Source organism: Anolis sagrei, chromosome 6 (assembly GCF_037176765.1).
Source record: "Anolis sagrei isolate rAnoSag1 chromosome 6, rAnoSag1.mat, whole genome shotgun sequence".
NCBI lineage: Eukaryota > Metazoa > Chordata > Lepidosauria > Squamata > Dactyloidae > Anolis > Anolis sagrei.
The window spans coordinates 130,146,478-130,167,764 of NC_090026.1; the positions used below are offsets into that span (position 1 = coordinate 130,146,478).

Below are 21,287 nucleotides of genomic sequence, written 5' to 3' on the forward strand. Positions count from 1 at the left end.
TTTTCAGAAGGATGCTTCTGGGGGCGAGGCTCACACGGGCAAAGACAAGCAACCAAGACATGGAATATGGCTCTCGAGCCGGCATGGGCCAACTTTGGCCCTCCAGGTGTTTTGGACTTCAACTCCCACAATTCCTAACAGCCTACCGGCTGTTAGGAATTGTGGGAGTCGAAGTCCAAAACACCTGGAGGGCCAAAGTTGGCCCATGCTTGCTTTAAATGTCTCCAGGCAAGCAGAAAATGCAGGATTATTGACTTTAGCAGTTACTGAGACGGTTGTCGTAGAGACAACAAACAAAACACTCAAATGCTGAAATGGCACCTGAAGCAAACAAAACAAAACAAAGGGAAACACACACTGACAAGACTGCATTATTGCCATGCAACCAAGACAGGTAAGATGGCCAGGTGAGGCCACCTTTGTTGCACTTCTCATATTAATAATAAGGATAATAATAATAATAACAACAACAAGTTGATTTATATCTCACCACCATCTGCAGTGGTTCTCAACCTGTGGGTCCCCAGTCTACCGTATACCACGAAGTCTCCATAGGGACCCCCAAACGCAGCAGCATTGCCCAAACACGAATCAAGGACCATGAAAGGCACTGCAGACTACATCAACTAGAGAAGTCAGCCATAGCAGAGCACCTGAGGAACCAGCCTGGACACAGCATGTTATTTGAGAACACAGAAATGCTGGACCATTCTCACAACCACCATGTCGGACTACACAGAGAAGCCTCTGAAATCCACAAGCATGTGGACAATTTCAACAGAAAGGAGGAAACCATGAAAATGAACAAAATCTGGCTACCAGTATTAAAAAACTCTAAAATTACAACAGTAAAACAGCAGAGAGGAAACAACCAGGCACAGCTTAACACCTCTCAACAAAAGATTCCCCCAGGCACTGCCAGGCCATCAAATGCTGATCAAGGTGGTCAGTTGAAACATTCACACCTAGCTCCAGCAGACAAGAGTCCTTTGCCCCACCCTGGTCATTCCACAGATATATAAACTCATTTTCCTAGTTCCAACAGACCTCACTACTTCTGAGGATGCTTGCCATAGATGCAGGCGAAACGTCAGGAGAGAATGCCTCTAGACCATGGCCATAGAGCCCGAAAAAACCTACAACAACCCAGTGATTCCGACCATGAAAGCTTTCGACAATACTTTGTATATAAAATTTTTAAAGAAAAGAACCAAGTAATATCTCTAGTGTGACCATTGGAAGATCATGTATAGGTGGCCCTCAATATCCAACCACTCTCACAACCACCATGTCAAGCTACACAGAGAAGCCTCTGAAATTTCAACAGAGGGGAGGAAACCATGAAAATTGACAAAATCTGGCTACCAGTATTTAAAAAAAAACTAAAATTCACACCTAGCTCCAGCAGACAAGAGTCCTTTGCCCACCCTGGTCATTCCACAGATATATAAACTCATTTTCCTAGTTCAAACAGACCTCACTACTTCTGAGGATGCTTGCCATAGATGCAGGCGAAACGTCAGGAGAGAATGCCTCTAGACCATGGCCATACAGCCCGAAAAAACCTCCAGCCTCTGTTTAAAAGCTTCCAAAGAAGGAGCCGCTGCCACACTCCGGGGCAGAGAGTTCCACTGCTGAACGGCTCTCACAGTCAGGAAGTTCTTCCTCATGTTCAGATGGAATCTCCTCTCTTGTACTTTGAAGCCATGGTTCCATTGCGTCCTAGTCTCCAGGGAAGCAGAAAGGAAGCTTGCTCTCTCCTCCTCCCTGTGGCTTCCTCTCACATATTTATACATGGCTATCATGTCTCCTCTCAGCCTTCTCTTCTTCAGGCTAAACATGCCCAGCTCTTTAAGCCGTTCCTCATAGGGCTTGTTCTCCAGACCCTTGATTGTTTTAGTTGCCCTCCTCTGGACACATTCCAGCTTGTCAATTGTGATGCCCAGAATTGGACACAATATTCCAGGTGTGGTCTAACCAAACTACAAGAGAGGAGATTCCATCTGAACATTAGGAAGAACTTCCTGACTGTGAGAGCTGTTCAGCAGTGGAACTCTCTGCCCCGGAGTGTGGTGGAGGCTCCTTCTTTGGAAGCTTTTAAGCAGAGGCTGGATGGCCATTTGTCAGGGGTGATTTGAATGCAATATTCCTGCTTCTTGGCAGAATGGGGTTGGACTGGATGGCCCAGGAGGTCTCTTCCAACTCTTTGATTCTATGATTCTATGAATAGAGCATGGGGAGCATCAGAAATGGTAGCTTAAAACTTCATTCTATTTAGGTCACCCAATTTAAATAATGCCCAGTGTTTCTCAACCTTCCTAATGCTGTGACCCCTTAATACAGTTGTGGTGACCCCCAACCATAATTTTCGTTGCTACTGTAATGTTGCTATTGTTATGAATCGTGATGTAAATATCTGATGTACAGGATGTATTTTGACCTTCTTGAAGGTTGTTTCCTAGTTTCAAATGTTCTTCTCAAAGCTCGCTAAAGTCAAAGCTAATTCCAAAAGGTATATCACAAGCATCCTGCTTGAACGAGCATTTAATAGGAAAAATTAAATGAAATTCCTTTTCTACACTATATATCAATGACACATTTTACAGGTCTATTTTAGCAGTTTTGTTTTCACGCCACAACTTCTTTCGGGGAGTGTTTTGGGGTCAAATCTTATGAGTCATCTGGAAAGTGGCCTATCATGACTTCTCACAGATAAAAGCATCTAACATGTATACGCACATTTGCATTTTGCATATCGAAGCTTTAAATCCAAGCTTGTGCCTGCAACAGATCCCAAACAAGTTGACTCATCGACTCAGCCGACATCCATCCATCCAAATTTCATGAGGATACATGTAGAACCCACCCCACTTTAACTAAGATGAGGAGGAAGGTATCAAGAGCAGGCTTTTTTAAAGAAGTGACATGCCATAACATCCTTCTTCCCTTCACTTTCATGCCCTCAGAGACAGTCATTAGACTCTGTAATAAGGAAGTGATTGTGCAGCAGCGCAGGTGCAGAGCAAACCCTTTCTTCCAGAGCCATTACTGTCTCCCTGGTGCATTGCAATAGAATAATTGAGCAAACTACCTTGCTCTGTTTGACTCGATCCATCTCAAAACAGTCACTTGAGCACTAAAGTTATCCATAATCTGCTCCACTGGGAGAGGAACTTCTTTTAACATATATATGAATACTTATCCACGGGAGTGTTGGGAAATAAATCCCCAAGCAACACAACACTGCCTACAAGTTTCAAGGCAAGCTATTGCTTTTGGAGTGGAAATCATCTATTGAACTGATGGCAAGTTATTTAACCTCAACAGACTGAAAGCCACAACCAAGGTCTCAACACTATCTGTTATAGAACTCAAATATGCTGATGATAACCTGGTCTGAGCATATTCAGAAGACCTACAAGCACCAACTCCGCTGGACCGGCCATGTTGTCCGGATGCCCGACCACCGTCTCCCAAAGCAGCTGCTCTATTCCGAACTCAAGAACGGAAAACGCAATGTTGGAGGACAGGAAAAGAGATTTAAAGATGGGCTCAAAGCCAACCTTAAAAACTCTGGCATAGACACTGAGAACGGGGAAGCCCTGGCCCTTGACCGCTCCAGCTGGAGGTCAGCTGTGACCAGCAGTGCTGCAGAATTTGAGGAGGCACGAGTGGAGGGTGAAAAAGAGAAACGTGCCTAGAGGAAGGCGCGTCAAGCCAACCCCGGCCGAGACCGCCTTCCACCTGGAAACCAATGCCCTCACTGCGGAAGAAGATGCAGAGCAAGAATAGGGCTCCACAGCCACATACGGACCCACAAGAATATTGGAAGACAATCATCCTCGGAAAGTGAGGGATCGCCTAAGTAAGTAAGAAACTCAGCCTCTCATTGAACAAACGAAACACCAGTCTTCCATCAGACAACGGGCAATGAACTAAGCAAACACAAAGCAGATTCCATTGGAGTGGAAACAGCAGTATCAGGGTCGTTGTTACCAGCGAAAGCTGACTGCTCCTGCCTCTGATTTATAGCCCTGAATTCCCCATGCAGGAGATACTAGGGCATCTCCCAATTAGCTCAGCGTTTTTAGCAGCTATCCTAGCTGAACGCCGTCTGTGCTCTGTCTCTTTTCGTCTCTCTAGAAGTGTGGGCACTTTCAAACCCTCATCGTCCGATTCTTCTTCTCCCTCCAATTACTGAACACTTCCCTGCTCTCCTTCCTCTTCCGAAGATGAGGAATCTCTAACAACTTTCTAGGTCATGTGGCCAGCATGACTGCACGGAGCGCCCTTACCAGAGCGGTACCTATTGATCTATTCCCATTTGCATGTTTTCAAACTGCTAGGTTGGCAGAATCTGGGCCTAACAGTGGGAGATCACCTCGTTCACGAGATTTGAACCATCGACCTTTCGGTCAGCATGTTCAGGAGCTCAGTAGTTTAACCTGCTGTGCCACTGGGGGCTCCATATTTATATAAACATACAAAAAAAACCCTTATTCTGCTTCAGATAATAATAATAATAAACCTTTATTTGTACCCTGCTACCATCTCCCGCAGGACTCGGTGCGGCTTACAAGAGGCCGAGCCCAAGGAACATCATTAACAAAAACACAACTGACAATAATACAATGCAATAATAAATAAGCAAACAATAAAACAATAACAAAAGAACGACACTGTTAAAAACCTGTGGCAGGGCCAAATGTAATAGTTAAAATTCTAAAAATGCTGGGCATGTCCAGGTGAGGTAGAATGGATATTTTGGGAATAGAAGGGTGTGCAGACAAATTTAACTCTCTCATAAAGTGCATTAGGAACAATTGCTTGGGATTCCTTAACCTGGGAAGGCACACTGGAACATCCATGTTTTCAAGCTCTTTCTGAAGACTGCCAGTGTTGTGGAGTGCCTGATGTCCTTGGGGAGGGAGTTCCAGAGTCGTGGGGCCACCACCGAGAAGGCCCTGTCCCTCATCCCCACCAATCGTGCTTGCGATGCTGGTGGGATCATGAGCAGGGCCTCACCAGATGAACAAAGGGATCGTGTGGGTTCATATACGGAAATGCGGTCACGCAGGTCCCAAACCATTTAGGGCTTTGTAGGTAAGCACCTGCACCTTGAATTGAGCCCGGAGAATGAACGGCAGCCAATGGAGCTCCTTGAACAGGAGGGTTGACCTCTCCCTGTAAGGAGCACCAGTTAACAGCCTGGCTGCCGCCCGTTGAACCAACTGAAATTGCTGGGCCGTCTTCAAAGGCAGCCCCACGTAGAGTGCGTTACAGTAGTCCAATCTGGAGGTGACTAAGGCAGTTAAGAATCAGCATGAGCTTTTTTGCCTTTCTAGTAATCAAATAGAAAGGAGAGAAAAGCAGATTTTGGTTTGCTATGGCATTCCTCTCTGCGTATTTCACCATTGACGGAGTCTCCAATCTGTTTCTTCTGCTTCCCCAAGCACACCAAAATGAGTTCTGCCAACGCAGCTGAACGTGTCCATCTCTACAAAAAAGCATCCTAATCTATGAGCTACCTACTAGATCACATCAATCTGGTTTAGACCTGCGCTCCCCTGCAGTAATTACATTAAGGAAAGAAGGCTGAAGGGAGGGGGATGACACAAATGAGTTGCCAGCTTCCCAGTTAAGAGATGGAGCCAACTAGCCATGTTTTTGTACTATTTCAAAGGGCGAGGAAATTGGAAATGCACGAAAATCATGAAAACCTCAGAAAAATTCAAGCAAGCTGCCTTTAGACAGACAAGATGTCACTGCAAGCCCTTGCTCGGGTTGAGATATTGGGATCTATAAGGAAGCCATTTTCTCCAGCCCAGCGCAAAGCATCCCGCAGCCATCATTTCCATGCCATTTTCCTTTTATTTTGACAGCCTGCTATCTTTCCCAGTGGCTTCCAAGAATGCATTTGCAGCACTTCTGAGAGATTGGAAGGAAAGTATTGATCAAGATAAAGCAGTTTGTAAACGTGGGGGAAATCGACAAAGCACGCTGCTCTAACGCAGATTCTCTTATTCTGTCATCTCCTCTTGCCTTCGAGAGAAAAAGCAAATATTTTCATTTTACAAGCTGGTAGATGCTGCTCTGTAACCAATTATATGCGCATAGGAAAAATGCGCAAGAGGCCACCCACACTGTGAAATATTTTGGATTGCATGTGTGCCTCTGGAAGACACAAGCCACATTTATACAGTCACAATTCAGTCATTACAATCACAGAATCCTAGAGTTGGAAGAGACCTCGTGGGCCATCTAGTCTAGGAAGTGATAAGGGCCAAATCTATTGGCGAGTGACCTTTCCTTTAAGGCAGTGTTTCTCAACCTGGGGGTCGGGACCCCTGTGGGGGTCGCGAGGGGGTGTCAGAGGGGTTACCAAAAACCATCAGAAAACATAGTATTTTCTGCTGTTCATGGAGGTTCTGTGTGGGAAGTTTGGTCCAATTCTATCATTGGTGAGGCTCAGAATGCTATTTCATTGTGGGTGGACTATAAATCCCAGCAACTACAACTCCCAAATGCTGAGGTCTATTTTCCCCAAACTCCACATTTGGGCATATTGAGTATTAGTGCCAAGTTTGGTCCAGATCCATCATTGTTTAAGTCCACAGTGCTCTCTGGATGTAGGTGGACTACAACTCCAAAAATTCAAGGTCAATGTCCACCAGGCCCTCCCAGTATTTCCTCTTGGTTATGGGAGTTCTGTGTGCCAAGTTTGGTTCAATTCCATCGTTGGTGAACTTCAGAATACTCTTTGATTGTAGGTGAACTATAAAGCCCAGCAACTACAACTCCCAAATGACAAAATCAATCCCCCCCAGCCCCACTAGTATTCAAATTTGGGTGTATCGGGTATTTGGGCCAAATTTGGTCCAGTGAAGGAAAATCCATCCTGAATATAAGATATTTACATTACGATTCTTAACTGGGGTGTCTCCCGATTAGCTCAGCGTTTTTAGCAGCTATCCTAGCTGAACGTCGTCTGTGCTCTTGTTTCTTTTCGTCTCTCTAGAAGTCTGGGCACTTTCAAACCCTCATCATCCGATTCTTCTTCTCCCTCCAATTCCTGAAAACTTCCCTGCTCTCCTTCCTCTTCTGAAGATGAGAAATCTCTAACAACCTTCTAGGTCATGTGGCCGGCATGACTGCGCGGAGCGCCCTTACCTTCCTGCCTATTGATCTATTCCCATTTGCATGTTTTCAAACTGTTTTAGCAGCTATAACTGGGGTGTCTCCCTATTACAGTTATGAAGCAGCAACGAAGCAGCAACGAAGCAGCAAGTTATGAAACAGCAACGAAAATAATGTTATGGTTAGGGGTCACCACAACATGAGGAACTGTACTAAGGGGTCACAGCATTAGGAAGGTTGAGAACCACTGCTTTAAGGCAAGTAGTCCACCAAATGCCCCAGTCTTGGACCTAGGGACCCAGGAGAGGCATTCTGACTCTCTTCAGACCCTTACTCTGATTTAGACTTGACCTATAGAGTCTGTAAATAAACTAGAAGAAGTTGATCTGCAAACGAGAACTTTGGGGACATGAATGTTCTCCCACCCCGGACCTTTTGCTTATTATTTTCTTACTGAGTTGATGTCTTCTCCAAATATTTTCATTTCATTGTCCAATCCCTGCTATTACTTGCTCTCCATCCCAAACAGTGCCCTGCTGCCGCATGACATTGTTGACACTGTCATGACATGACACTGTCAGGGCCAGCTAATCACCCCCCAACAAAGTATTCCCCCAGGCAGTAAAGAGCAACACCTTGAACCTGCTAGGCCATCAAATGCTAATCAAGATGGCCAAATGAAAGATTCACACCTACCTCCAACAGACAAGAGCTCTTTCTCCCACCCTGGACATTATTCCACAGATATGCAAACCCCAATTGCCTAGTTTCCAACAGACCTCACAACCTCTGAGGATGCCTGCCACAGATGTAGGCGAAGCATCAGGAGAGAATGGTTCTGCATCATGGCCGTTCAACCCAAAAAACTCACAGCAACCCAGTGATTCCAGTGATTCCCATTACTGCTCAAGCAGGGAGCTTTGAGATGGTTGAACAGAAGCTCTCCGAAGTTCTAGGTGCTCTTACTGTCTATTACAAGGAAAACCAGCTGATCCCTAATCCATCTAAAACACAGACATGTGCCTTTCATCTCAAGAACAGACAAACATACCGAGCTCTGAGGATCACCTGGGAAGGAATCCCACGGGAGCATTGCAGCACACCCAAATACCTGGGAGTCACTCTGGACCATGCTCTGACTTACAAGAAGCACTGCCTGAACATCAAGTAAAAAGTGGGTGCTAGTAACAATGCTATATGAAAGCTGACTGGCACAACCTGAGGATCACAACCAGACACAGTGAAGACATCTGCCCTTGCGCTATGCTACTCTGCTGCTGAGTACGCATGCCCAGTGTGGAACACATCTCACCACACTAAAACAGTAGATGTGGCTCTTAATGAGACATGCTGCATTATCACGGGGTGTCTGCGCCCTACACCACTGGAGAAACTACACTGTCTAGCCAGTATTGCACCACCTGACATCTGCCGGGAAGTAGCAGCCAATAGTGAAAGGACCAAGGCAGAGACATCTCCAGCTCATCCCCTGTTTGGGTATTAGCCAGCACGTCAACAACTTAAATCAAGAAATAGTTTTCTAAGATCTACAGAGACACTCGCTGGAACACCCCAGCAAGCGAGAGTCCAAAAGTGGCAGGCTCAAACTCAGAACCTCAACCAATGGCTGATACCAAATGAGAGACTCCCCCCTGGGCACACAGAAGACTGGGCGACTTGGAAGGCGATGAACAGACTGCACTCTGGCACCACGAGATGCAGAGTAAAACCACGACATGTGAGTGTGGAGAAGAGCAAACCACTGACCAATGCAACTTGAGCCCTGCCACATGCACAAGGGAGGACCTTCTTGCAGCAACACCAGAGGCACTCCAAGTGGCCAGATACTGGTCAAAGGACATTTAATCAACTACCAAACTTGCAAATTTTGTGTTTTGTCTGTTTGTTTTGTTCTGTTAGAAATGTAATACAATTGACTGGTTGCCCTGACAAGACAAATAAATGTGATTCCGGCCATGAAAGCCTTCGACAATACATAAAACTGAAAAAGTCTTCTCCAACAATTTACACCACCTGTCGAGAAAGTGCATCCCATAAAAGGCATTGCTCGGACATAGAAGAACAACATTTTTGCAAGCCTTTTTGTGAGTAAAGTAGAAGCTGAATTCAAATTTTACAAAATGTTTTGTGTTCCGCCGTTTGGCGAGCACATAAGACGTTAACACTGCGCCCGATGACGACGTCAACATGCTTCATTATTTTGCAAAAACAACGGTTTACCCTATTTGCCCTCGTCCAATCTTTTTACCTTTCTACCTCTTCAGACCCATCCATATTCTGGGGAAAGATACACCAGTTGTCTGCCCCTTTCCACCTCAGAGGTGAGTGCATTTCGGGGATGCTGGAGGTATTAGGGTTATGATGTCCACTGGGGTCCTTCGACATTAAAGTTGTGCTATGAAAATAAAATAGCATTCAAGACAAACGGTTGCGGGTTAGACGTACAGCCGAGAGAAGGGAAGCAAGGAGGGTGCACGACTTACTCCGCCACCTTCTCCGAATGGAACACAAATAGCAGCCTGGCACTTCCGAGGGTGACATAACATGCATCTAATCCAGGCATGCGCAAACCTGGGCCCTCCAGGTGTTTTGGACTTCAACTCCCACAATTCCTAACAGCCTCAGGCCCTCTCCTTTCCCCCCTTAGCCGCTTAATAATACTTTTTATTTTATTATATATATATATATATTTATGTCAGGAGTGACTTGAGAAACTGCAAGTCGCTTCTGGCGTGAGAGAATTGGCTGCAAGGATGTTGCCCAGACAACGTTGCCCGGATGTTTTACCACGCATTGCTGTGGCCCAGTCTGTGTATATGTGTTTTGTGTGTGTATATATATATGTGTGTGTGCATATGTGTATTTATGTGGTTATGCATAAATACACATGTGGTTATGTCAAAGCCCCCGGTGGCACAGTGGGTTAAACCACTGAGCTGTTTAAACTTGCTAACCGAAAGGTCGCAGATTTGAATCCGGGGAGTGGCGTGAGCTCCCGCTGTTAGCCCCAGCTTCTGCCAACCTAGCAATTCGAAAACATGCAAATGTGAGTAGATCAATAGGTACCTCTCTGGGGGAAGGAAATGGTGTGCCATGCAGTCATGCCGGCCACATGACTTTGGAGGTGTCTATGGACAATGCCGGCTCTTGGGCTTAGAAATGGAGATGAGCACCAACCCCCACCCCAAGTCGGACACGACTGGACTTAACGTCAGGGGAACAATGTGGTTATGTGCATGTGTTGTAGTGCATTTTTTATTTTTTAGCTTTTTAAGTCTCTTCTGCTGCGTTTTCCAGTGTTTTTAAGAGTGATGGTCACTCTCCAAACAGAACAAGTCCAGCTATTAAAATAAGTAACTTGCATGGAAAGTTTCTCCTTTCCCTATTCACCTAAAGGCAATTTTTTTTAACTCACCGCACACAACCAGCTGCATGACCTAGTGACAAATCTGTTTTATCCATTGGGAACCTTGCAATTTTGCACTGAAAATAGAATGGGTTCTCTTGAATTGGAGCACACCTGGGCAACGGTGGCAGGCCCAGAGAGCAAATGAATGTCCAAATATATAAAAACAATGCAAAATTTACAAAATCAGACGTGGGGGAAAGCTCAGCATTATTATTTTTTCTATAACAACGATTTATAATAATGTTAAAAAATGCACGAATCTATTTCAAAAGCTAACAGCTAACCCATGCAGCCAATTAATCCTTTTAATTGAGGGACCCTGAATGGAGGGACACCTTTTGAAGCAAAACACATATAAAGGGAACGAAAGGCGCCCGGCAAAATTCCCCTATTGAAGCCCTGAAATGCTTTACAAAATAATGACATTTTGTGAGGTCCACTGGCACACTTTTGTGTGCATTCTATCAGGGTCTTGCATTTCGTAACACCAAGAAGACAATACTTTGTCTTCTCCTTGATTTTTTAACTATGAATTTTTAATATTGTTATGATTAATTCTGTTTTAATGTTTGCATATTTGTATATTTTGAATGCGTTTGGCGGGGACGAGAGACAGGGCCTCCTCGGCTGTGGCCCCCCGCCTATGGAATGCACTCCCAAATGAAATAAGATCGACTCCATCCCTCCTGGCCTTCAGAAAAAAATTAAAATCGTGGTTTTGGGACCAGGACTTCGGGCAGCAGACGTAATTTGCACCATAATGGACACTGACTGGAATGGCGTGGCAGCAGATGACATTGTAACTTTGTTTTATTGTTTTAATTAATGCTATACGTATTGGTTTTAATGATTGTTTTGTATTTGATTGTGTTATATTATTGTAATTGTGATGTAGTGGTCTTGGACCGTTACTAATGTAAGCCGTCCTGAGTCCCCCTTCGGGGGTAGAGAAGAGACGGAGTACAAATGCCAGAAATAAATAAAATAAACAAATACTTTTAATTATAAGCTGCTTTCAGTCTCCCTGGAGAGAGATAAAGCGGAGTATAAATACAAAATAATAATTCTTATTATTTATTTTTAGGTTTCTACTCCAAATGAATGAGTCTCCTGCAGGAGGGAGATAAAAAAGGGTATAAATAATAATAATAATATATTTTAAATGGTATGCTGATGCTTTCATGTTACGCTGCTTTGAGTCTCCTGCAGGAGGGAGATAAAGCAGCATATAAATAAATATAATAATTATAATATTGTATAAATATATAATAATATACGACACTAATACAAATAATAATAATAATATATTTTAAATGGTATGCTGATGCTTTTATGTTACATTGCTTTGAGTCTCCTGCAGGAGGGAGATAAAGCAGGATATAAATAAATATAATAATTATAATAATGTATAAATATATAATAATATACGACACTAATACAAATAATAATAATAATATATTTTAAATGGTATGCTGATGCTTTTATGTTACATTGCTTTGAGTCTTCTGCAGGAGGGAGATAAAGCAGAGTATAAATAAATATAATAATTATAATAATGTATAAATATATAATAATATACGACACTAATACAAATAATAATAATAATATATTTTAAATGGTATGCTGATGCTTTTATGTTACATTGCTTTGAGTCTTCTGCAGGAGGGAGATAAAGCAGAGTATAAATAAATATAATAATTATAATAATGTATAAATATATAATAATATACGACACTAATACAAATAATAATAATAATATATTTTAAATGGTATGCTGATGCTTTTATGTTACATTGCTTTGAGTCTTCTGCAGGAGGGAGATAAAGCAGAGTATAAATAAATATAATAATTATAATAATGTATAAATATATAATAATATACGACACTAATACAAATAATAATAATAATATATTTTAAATGGTATGCTGATGCTTTTATGTTACATTGCTTTGAGTCTTCTGCAGGAGGGAGATAAAGCAGAGTATAAATAAATATAATAATTATAATAATGTATAAATATATAATAATATACGACACTAATACAAATAATAATAATAATATATTTTAAATGGTATGCTGATGCTTTTATGTTACATTGCTTTGAGTCTTCTGCAGGAGGGAGATAAAGCAGAGTATAAATAAATATAATAATTATAATAATGTATAAATATATAATAATGTACGACACTAATATAAATAATAATAATAATAATATATTTTAAATTGTATGCTGATGCTTTTATGTTACGTTGCTTTGAGTCTCCTGCAGGAGGGAGATAAAGCAGTATATAAATAAATATAATAATTATAATAATGTATAAATATATAATAATGTACGACACTAATATAAATAATAATAATAATAATATTTTAAATTGTATGCTGATGCTTTCATGTTACGCTGCTTTGAGTCTCCTGCAGGAGGGAGATAAAGCAGGATATAAATAAATATAATAATTATAATAATGTATAAATATATAATAATATACGACACTAATACAAATAATAATAATATTTTAAATTGTATGCTGATGCTTTTATGTTACGCTGCTTATAATATAATAATAATATATTTTATAATAATAATAATAATATATTTTAAATTGTATGCTGATGCTTTTATGTTATGTTGCTTTGAGTCTCCAGCAGGAGGGAGATAAAGCAGGGTATAAATAAATATAATTATAATATTGTATAAATATATAATAATGTACGACACTAATATAAATAATAATAATAATAATAATATATTTTAAATTGTATGCTGATGCTTTTATGTTACGCTGCTTTGAGTCTCCTGGAGGACGGAGATAAAGCAGGATATAAATAAATATAATAATTATAATAATGTATAAATATATAATAATGTATGGCACTAATAAAAATAATAATAATAATAATAATAATATATTTTAAATTGTATGCTGATGCTTTTATGTTACGTTGCTTTGAGTCTCCTGCAGGAGGGAGATAAAGCAGGATATAAATAAATATAATAATTATAATAATGTATAAATATATAATAATATACGACACTAATATTAATAATAATAATATATTTTAAATTGTATGCTGATGCTTTCATGTTACGCTGCTTTGAGTTTCCTGCAGGAGGGAGATAAAGCAGGATATAAATAAATATAATAATTATAATAATGTATAAATATATAATAATATACAACACTAATATTAATAATAATAATAATAATAATATATTTTAAATTGTATGCTGATGCTTTTATGTTACGCTGCTTTGAGTCTCCTGCAGGAGGGAGATAAAGCAGGATATAAATAAATATAATAATTATAATAATGTATAAATATATAATAATATACGACACTAATACAAATAATAATAATAATATATTTTAAATTGTATGCCGATGCTTTTATGTTACGCTGCTTATAATATAATAATAATATATTTTATAATAATATAATAATATATTTTAAATTGTATGCCGATGCTTTTATGTTACGCTGCTTTAGTCTCCTGCAGGAGGGAGATAAAGCAGGATATAAATAAATATAATAATTATAATAATGTATAAATATATAATAATATACGACACTAATATAAATAAATATTATTATCATTATTACTGTTACTTAACGAGATATCTCAGTCAAGTGTCAAAACATGGAATTTTAGAAGCAGTATTTTACATTAATTTGCAAATAAAAGCAACATTTTCATTGAACCATGGGCAAACATTTAAATTATTTAATGATAAGGGGCTTATATTCAATTTCAAATTATTATTATTATTATTATTAAACAAATAATGCCCTCCATTTCCCTGTATTGTATTCGCTTGTATTGTTTATTAAATTATTATTATTATTATTATTATTATTGCTGCTAACGATAGAATTTAATTACGTCCAAATAATGACAAATACACTAATTTCCCCCCTAAAAAAATAAATAAACTGTGAGTTAAAGGCAAAAGCCTGAGATGCCCGGAGAAATAAATGGCTGACAGGAGAAAGACAGCCTGCCATCATCTTGATTGAGGGTGGGGTGGGGGGGAGCGACATTTAAAGGCTTTGGGGGGACTTTATTTCACACTTTCCCCCAGTTTTAATGATGGGAGCCCCCCCAAAACACCAACCATGTCATCCCCATCTAGAAACAAGTGTCCTTTGAGCTCCAGGCGTTTGGCTATTCGCCGGCAAACTCCTCCTTCCCTCTCCCCGCCTCCGAGTCCCCCCGAGGCAGGCAGGGCTCTCAAGCGAGGCTGGGGATGTGCGGCCTAGCTGGGCTTCTCACTCCCGCCAGGCCCCAAGAGCGGAAAAAGAAGGGCCAATGGAGTTGGGGGGGGGGTCTTAGAAATGGCCTGCAGAGGATCATTCTGTGGGGGGGAAATGGGGGATATTATCCTAAAAAGGGGGGAAGGATTATTTATATGGGAATTACTCCTTATTACAAGTGAATTATATGGGAGACCCCAAGAGAGAGCCCCCCTAATATGGGAAAGCCTTCTTAAAAGAGACCCTTATTACAAGGGAAGTATATGGGAGACCCTCAAGAAAGAGCCCCCCATTGTATGGGAATGCCTCGTTAAGGGGGACCCCCATTACAAGGGAATTATATGGGAGACCCTCAAGAGAGAGCCCCCCATTATGTGGAAATGACTCCTTAAGGGGAACCCCCATTACAAGGGAATTATATGGCCCCCCATTATGTGGGAAGGCCTCCTTATGGGGGACCCTCCCATTACAAGGGAATTATATGCCCCCCCCCCATTATGTGGGAAGGCCTCCTTATGGGGGACCCCCAATACAAGGGAATTATATGGGAGACCCTCAAGAGAGAGCCCCCCATTATGTGGAAATGACTCCTTAAGGGGAACCCCCCATTACAAGGGAATTATATGGCCCCCCATTATGTGGGAAGGCCTCCTTATGGGGGACCCCCAATACAAGGGAATTATATGGGAGACCCTCAAAAGAGAGCCCCCCATTATGTGGGAAGGCTTTCTTAAAGAGTCCCCTTGTTACAAGGGAATTATATGGGGAACCCCAAAAGAAAGCCCCCCTAATATGGGAAGACCTTCTTAAGAGGGGCCCTAATTACAAGGGAATTATATGGGAGACCCTCAAGAGAGAGCCCCCCATTATGTGGGGAAGCCTTGTTAAAGGGGCCCCTTGTTACAAGGGAATTATATGGGGGACCCCAAAAGAGAGCCCCCTAATAAGGGAAAACCTTCTTAAGACGGGCCCTTATTACAAGGGAATTATATGGGAGACCCTCAAGAGAGAGTCCCCCATTATGTGGAAATGCCTCGTTAAGGGGGACCCCCATTACAAGGGAATTATATGGGAAACCCTCAAGAGAGAACCCCCCATTATGTGGGGAAGCCTTGTTAAAGGGGCCCCTTGTTACAAGGGAATTATATGGGGGGGGGGGCAAAAGAGAGCCCCTCTAATAAGGGAAGACCTTCTTAAGAGGGGCCCTTATTACAAGGGAATTATGTGGGAGACCCCCATGAGAGAGCCCCTCATTATATGGGAAGGCCTCCTTAAGGGGGACTCCTATTACAAGGGAATTATATGCCCCCCCCCATTATGTGGGAAGGCCTCCTAAAAGGGGACCCCATTACAAGGGAATAATATGGGAGATCCTCAAGAGAGAGCCCCCCCCTCATTTTGTGGAAAGGCCTCCTTATGGGGGCCTTTACAAGGGAATTATATGGCCCCCCATTATATGGAAAGGCCTCCTAAAGGGGGACCCTATTACAAGGGAATTACATGGGAGACCCTCAAGAGAGAGCCCCCCATTATGTGGGAAGGTTTTCTTAAGCGATGTCATTACGAGGGAAATATATGGGAGAGCCTCAAGAGAGAACCCCCCAATTATTTGGAAATGACTCCTTAAGGGGGACCCAAATTACAATGGAAATATATGGCAGACCCTCAAGAGAGAGCCCCCCATTTTGTGGGAAGGCTTTCTTAAAGAGGCCCCTTATTACATGGGAATTATATGAGGGGCCATCAAGAGGGAGCCCCCCCTAATATGGGAAAACCTTCTCTCTCAAGAGGGGCCCTTATTACAAGGGAAGTATATGGAGACCCCCAAGAGAGAGACCCCCATTATGTGGAAATGACTCCTTAAGGGAGGCTTCTATTACAAGGGAATTATATGGCCCCCCATTATATGGAAAGGCCTCCTAAAGGGGGACCCCATTATAAGGGAATTATATTGGAGACCCTCAAGAGAGAGCCCCCCCCCCCCCATTATGTGGGAAGGCTTTCTTAAAGAGGCCCCTTATTATAAGATAATTATATGGGAGACCCTCAAGAGAGAGCCCCCCATTATGTGGAAATGCCTCCTTAAGGGGAACCCCCATTACAAGGGAATTATGTGGGAGACCCTCAAGAGAGAGTCCCCCATTATGTGGGAAGGCTTTCTTCAAGAGGCCCCTTGTTACAAGGGAATTATGTGGGAGACCCTCAAGAGAGAGCCCCCCATTAAGTGGAAATGCCTCCTTAAGGGGGACCCCCATTACAAGGGAATTATATGGCAGACCCTCAAGAGAGAGCCCCCCATTATGTGGGAAGGTTTTCTTAAAGGGGTCATTACGAGGGAAATATATGGGAGAACCTCAAGAGAGAGCCCCCCATTATATGGGGGACCCTCATTACAAGGGAATTATATGGGAGGCCCTCAAGAGAGAGCTCATTATGTGGGGAAGCCTTGTTAAAGAGGCCCCTTGTTGCAAGGGAATTGTATGGGAGACCCTCAAGAGAGAGCCCCCCATTATGTGAAAACGATTCCAAAAAAATTAGGAGCTCCTCATTACAAGGGGGTCACCCATTACAAGGAGAGGCCTCACAAAAGGCAGCCCCCTTTCTAAGGGGAAGCCCTTCAAGATGGAGACCCCCCCCCCCCCATTGCAGAGGGAAGTCTCCTAAGAAGGCCTCTCAAGAAGAAGAACCACCTCATTATCAGGGGAAACCTCAGAAGGAGCCCATTAAGAGGGTCTTTCCTTATAATGGGGCCTGGCTTTCCTCGTTAACAGGCTTTCCTCATTAACTATAATTTTCTCTGGCCTGCATTCAGAATCAGAATTCTTTCATGAGGGGGCAAATCACGGTTTTATTTATATCTTTGCCTAAAATGGGGTTTGCACAACCTCTCTTTTGTAGGGGTGGGGGCCAGACCTCAGTGTATGTAAACTTGTAGCAAACCATGAGGTGTATGTAAACCTAAAGCAAAATATATGGTGCATGTAAACCTATAGCAAAGTATAAGAGGTATATAAACTTATAGCAAAGTTTAAGGTGTATGTAACCCTATAGCAAAGCAAAAGGTGTATGTAAACCTATAGCAAAGCATAAGGTGTCTGCAAACCTATAGCAAAGTGTAAGGTGTATGTAAACCTATAGCAAAGTATAAAGTGTATGTAAACCTAAAGCAAAGTATAAGGTGTATGCAAACTTATAGTAATGTATAAGGTATATGTTAACTTACAGCAAAGTATGAGGTGTATGTAAACCTATAGCAAAGCATAAGGTGTCTGTAAACCTATAGCAAAGTGTAAGGTGTATGTAAACTTATAGCAAAGTATAAAGTATATGTAAATGTAAGGAAAAGTATAAGGTGTATGTAAACCTAAAGCAAAGTATGAGGTGTATGTAAACCTATAGCAAATCATAAGGTGCTTGTAAACCTATAGCAAAGTATAAGGCATATGTAAACCTAAAGCAAAGTATAAGGTGTATGTAAACTTATAGCAAAGTGTAAGGTATATGTAAACCTACAGCAAAATATAAGGTGTATGTAAACCTATAGCAAAGTATATGGTGTATGTAAACCCATAGCAAAGTATATGGTGTATGTAAACCCATAGCAAAGTATATGGTATATGTAAACCTATAGCAAAGTACGAAGTGTATGTAAACCTAAAGTAAAGTATGAGGTTTTTGTAAACCTATAGCAGTGTATCAATTATCTTCTGCAGATGGGTTTAATATGGGATACTCAAGTTGCATGGGAAACTTGTGGGGTATTTGATTTGGTGTAGGTCGAAAACCCTAAAAAGCAGGTATTGATTTGCATGGAGAGTCTGTGGGGCCTGCAGATGGGATTTAATACGGGGTACTCTGCATCTGATGCAGGCAAAAAGCCCCCAAATCATCCCTGGAAGCGCATGGGAAGAATGTGGGAGAATTCAGGCAGATACATGATACAAGAAGCCCTAAATCAGTCCTTGAGTTCTATGGGGTGTCCATGGGGCCCCACAGGTGGATTGTGGATGGTGCGTTCGGTGTCTGACGCAATAAAGAAGCCCTGGATTTGCATGGGGAGCCTATGGGGGGTCCCCAAATGCGCAGGGAAGCTGTTGTATGTGCCTGTGCAATACTTACTCGAGGGTGGGATGTTCGGGGTCGTAGAAATCCCCCATTTTCGGCCTCTTCTTCATCAGAAGCCGCCCCAGAAAGGATCAGCGTAGCTTCCTCCCCGCATAGAGAAAGCGAACCGTCTTCCTTTTCTTTATCCAAAGGGTTGAGGGGTTCTCGGGGTTCGACCCCAAGAAAAGGAATGGCGAGAGAACTGGAAGAAATAAATGAGAAATCCCCAAAACAGTAGCACCTTTGCTCCTTCTTTTAGGTTTGTTTTTACTCCATGCACCTGGTTCACATCCTGGTCTGGAAGCCACAAGGAAGATCAATTTGCAAACGACGAGGTCCGGTTGTTCGTTGCTTCGGAAGAGAAATAATAATAATAATAATCCAATCTCGAAATAATAAAATTACAAACTGCAAGCCATGCTGGTCACGCCATGCTGTCTTTTCTCCGTCCTGGGCCTCAAAAGCAAACAGGAAACCATTCAGATATTTGCTTCTTTTTTAAGAGGGTAAATATCCTTTTTTTGCTTATTTTCCAGGGCACGTTCAGGTCCAAAAAGCCCTTTATTCTCTCCCCAAAAAATCCGAATAAAAGCAATAATAAAAAGAGAAACAAACCACGTTTTGCAAGGTCTTCCTTCTTCCTTTTTTTGCAATTAATCCACTCCAGCAACAGCAAATGGGAAGAAAATAAATGGTAAATATCCTCCTTTTTTGCTTATTTTCTAGGGTACATTAAGGTCCAAAAAGCCCTTTCTTCTCTCCCCAAAAATTCCGAATAAGAGCAATAATAAAAAGAGAAACAAACCACGTTTTGCAAGGTCTTCCTTCTTCCTTTTTTTGCAATCAATCCACTCCAGCAACAGTGAATGGGAAGAAAATAAATGGTAAATATCCTCCTTTTTTGCTTATTTTCTAGGGTACATTAAGGTCCAAAAAGCCCTTTCTTCTCTCCCCAAAAAATTCCAAATAATAGCAATAATAAAAAGAGAAACAAACCACGTTTTGCAAGGTCTTCCTTCTTCCTTTTTTTGCAATCAATCCACTCCAGCAACAGTGAATGGACAGAAAATAAAGGGTATATATCCTCCTTTTTTGCTTATTTTCTGGGGCACATTAATGTCCAAAAGCCCTTCCTTCTCTCCCCCAAAATTTCCAAAAAATAGCAATAATAAAAAGAGAAACAAACCACGTTTTGCAAGGTCTTCTTTTTTTGCAACGGAAATGAAATCCTCTCCAGCAACAGCAAATGGGAAGAAAATAAAGGATAAATATCCTCCTTTTTTGCTTATTTTCTGTGGTACGTTAAGGTCCAAAAGCCCTTTCTTCTGTCCCAAAAAATTCCAAACATTAATAATAATAAACCACGTTTTGCAAGATCTTCCTTCTTCCTTTTTTTGCAATTACTCCACTCCAGCAACAGCAAAAGGGGAGAAAATAAAGGGTAAATATCCTCCTTTTTTGCTTATTTTCTGGGGCACATCAAGGTCCAAAAGCCCTTTCTTCTCTCCCCAAAAATTCCAAACATTAATAATAATAAACCACGTTTTGCAAGGTCTTCTTGTTCCTTTTTTGCAATTAATCCGCAACAGCAAATGGGAAGAAAATAAATGGTAAATATCCTCCTTTTTTGCTTATTTTCTAGGGTACGTCAAAGTCCAAAAGCCCTTTCTTCTCTCCAAAAAAAAATTCCAAACATTAATAATAATAAACCACGTTTTGCAAGATCTTCCTTCTTCCTTTTTTTGCAATTAATCCACGCCAGCAACAGCAAATGGGAAGAATATAAAGGGTAAATATCCTCCTTTTTTGCTTATTTTCTGGGGCACATCAAGGTCCAAAAGCCCTTTCTTCTCTCCCCCAAAAAATCCAAATAATTGCAATAATAAAAAGAGAAACAAACCACGTTTTGCAAGGTCTTCCTTCTTCCTTTTTTTGCAATTTAACCCATCCTAGCAACAGCAAATGGGGAGAAAAAAAATAAACACTTAGGCCTTGCAAATAGAAAAATCCAGAAACAATAATAATAATAATATGGAGCACCAGCCACACAAAAAAAATAAAAACCAAACAAACAAAAAAATTGGTAAATCCTCAAATGCAAATCCTCAAAATCCTTCTCTCTTTTTTTTTTGCTTGGCTTGCTTTACCTGGATGCAGGAAATCCAAAATTGGGAGAGATCTCTCTTTTTTGCAATCCTTCTTTTTCCAAATGGCGTTGGTGTGCAAAGCAGGGAGGTTTCCTCCCAATTGCAATTGAATTTAGGATGATAGTAGTAGTAGTAAAGGATTGTGTTTTTGCCCTTAGGAACAAGCAATGCCTCCCAGGAAGAGACGCCTCTTTCTCTCCTCCTTCTTCTCCTTC

General features: G+C 41.4%; 1 protein-coding gene across 4 annotated transcripts in view; it reads right to left on the bottom strand.

The window, feature by feature from the left end:
- Positions 1-21,236, bottom strand: part of SETD2 (SET domain containing 2, histone lysine methyltransferase) — a 93,387-nt gene extending 72,151 nt beyond the window's left edge. For 3 of the 4 annotated variants that reach the window (XR_010910207.1, XM_060782704.2, XM_060782703.2), the window contains exons 1-2: positions 18,941-21,236; positions 9,407-9,553 (exon numbers count right to left, since the gene is read on the bottom strand). Coding sequence is in view for 3 of the 4 variants with exons in the window: in XM_060782704.2 (XP_060638687.2) it covers positions 9,407-9,553; positions 18,941-18,996 (203 nt within the window). In the remaining variant the exon portion in view is untranslated. The remainder of the gene's footprint in view (positions 1-9,406; positions 9,554-18,940) is intronic. The other variant, XM_060782705.2, reaches the window with a different exon arrangement.
- Positions 21,237-21,287: the final 51 nt, after the last annotated feature.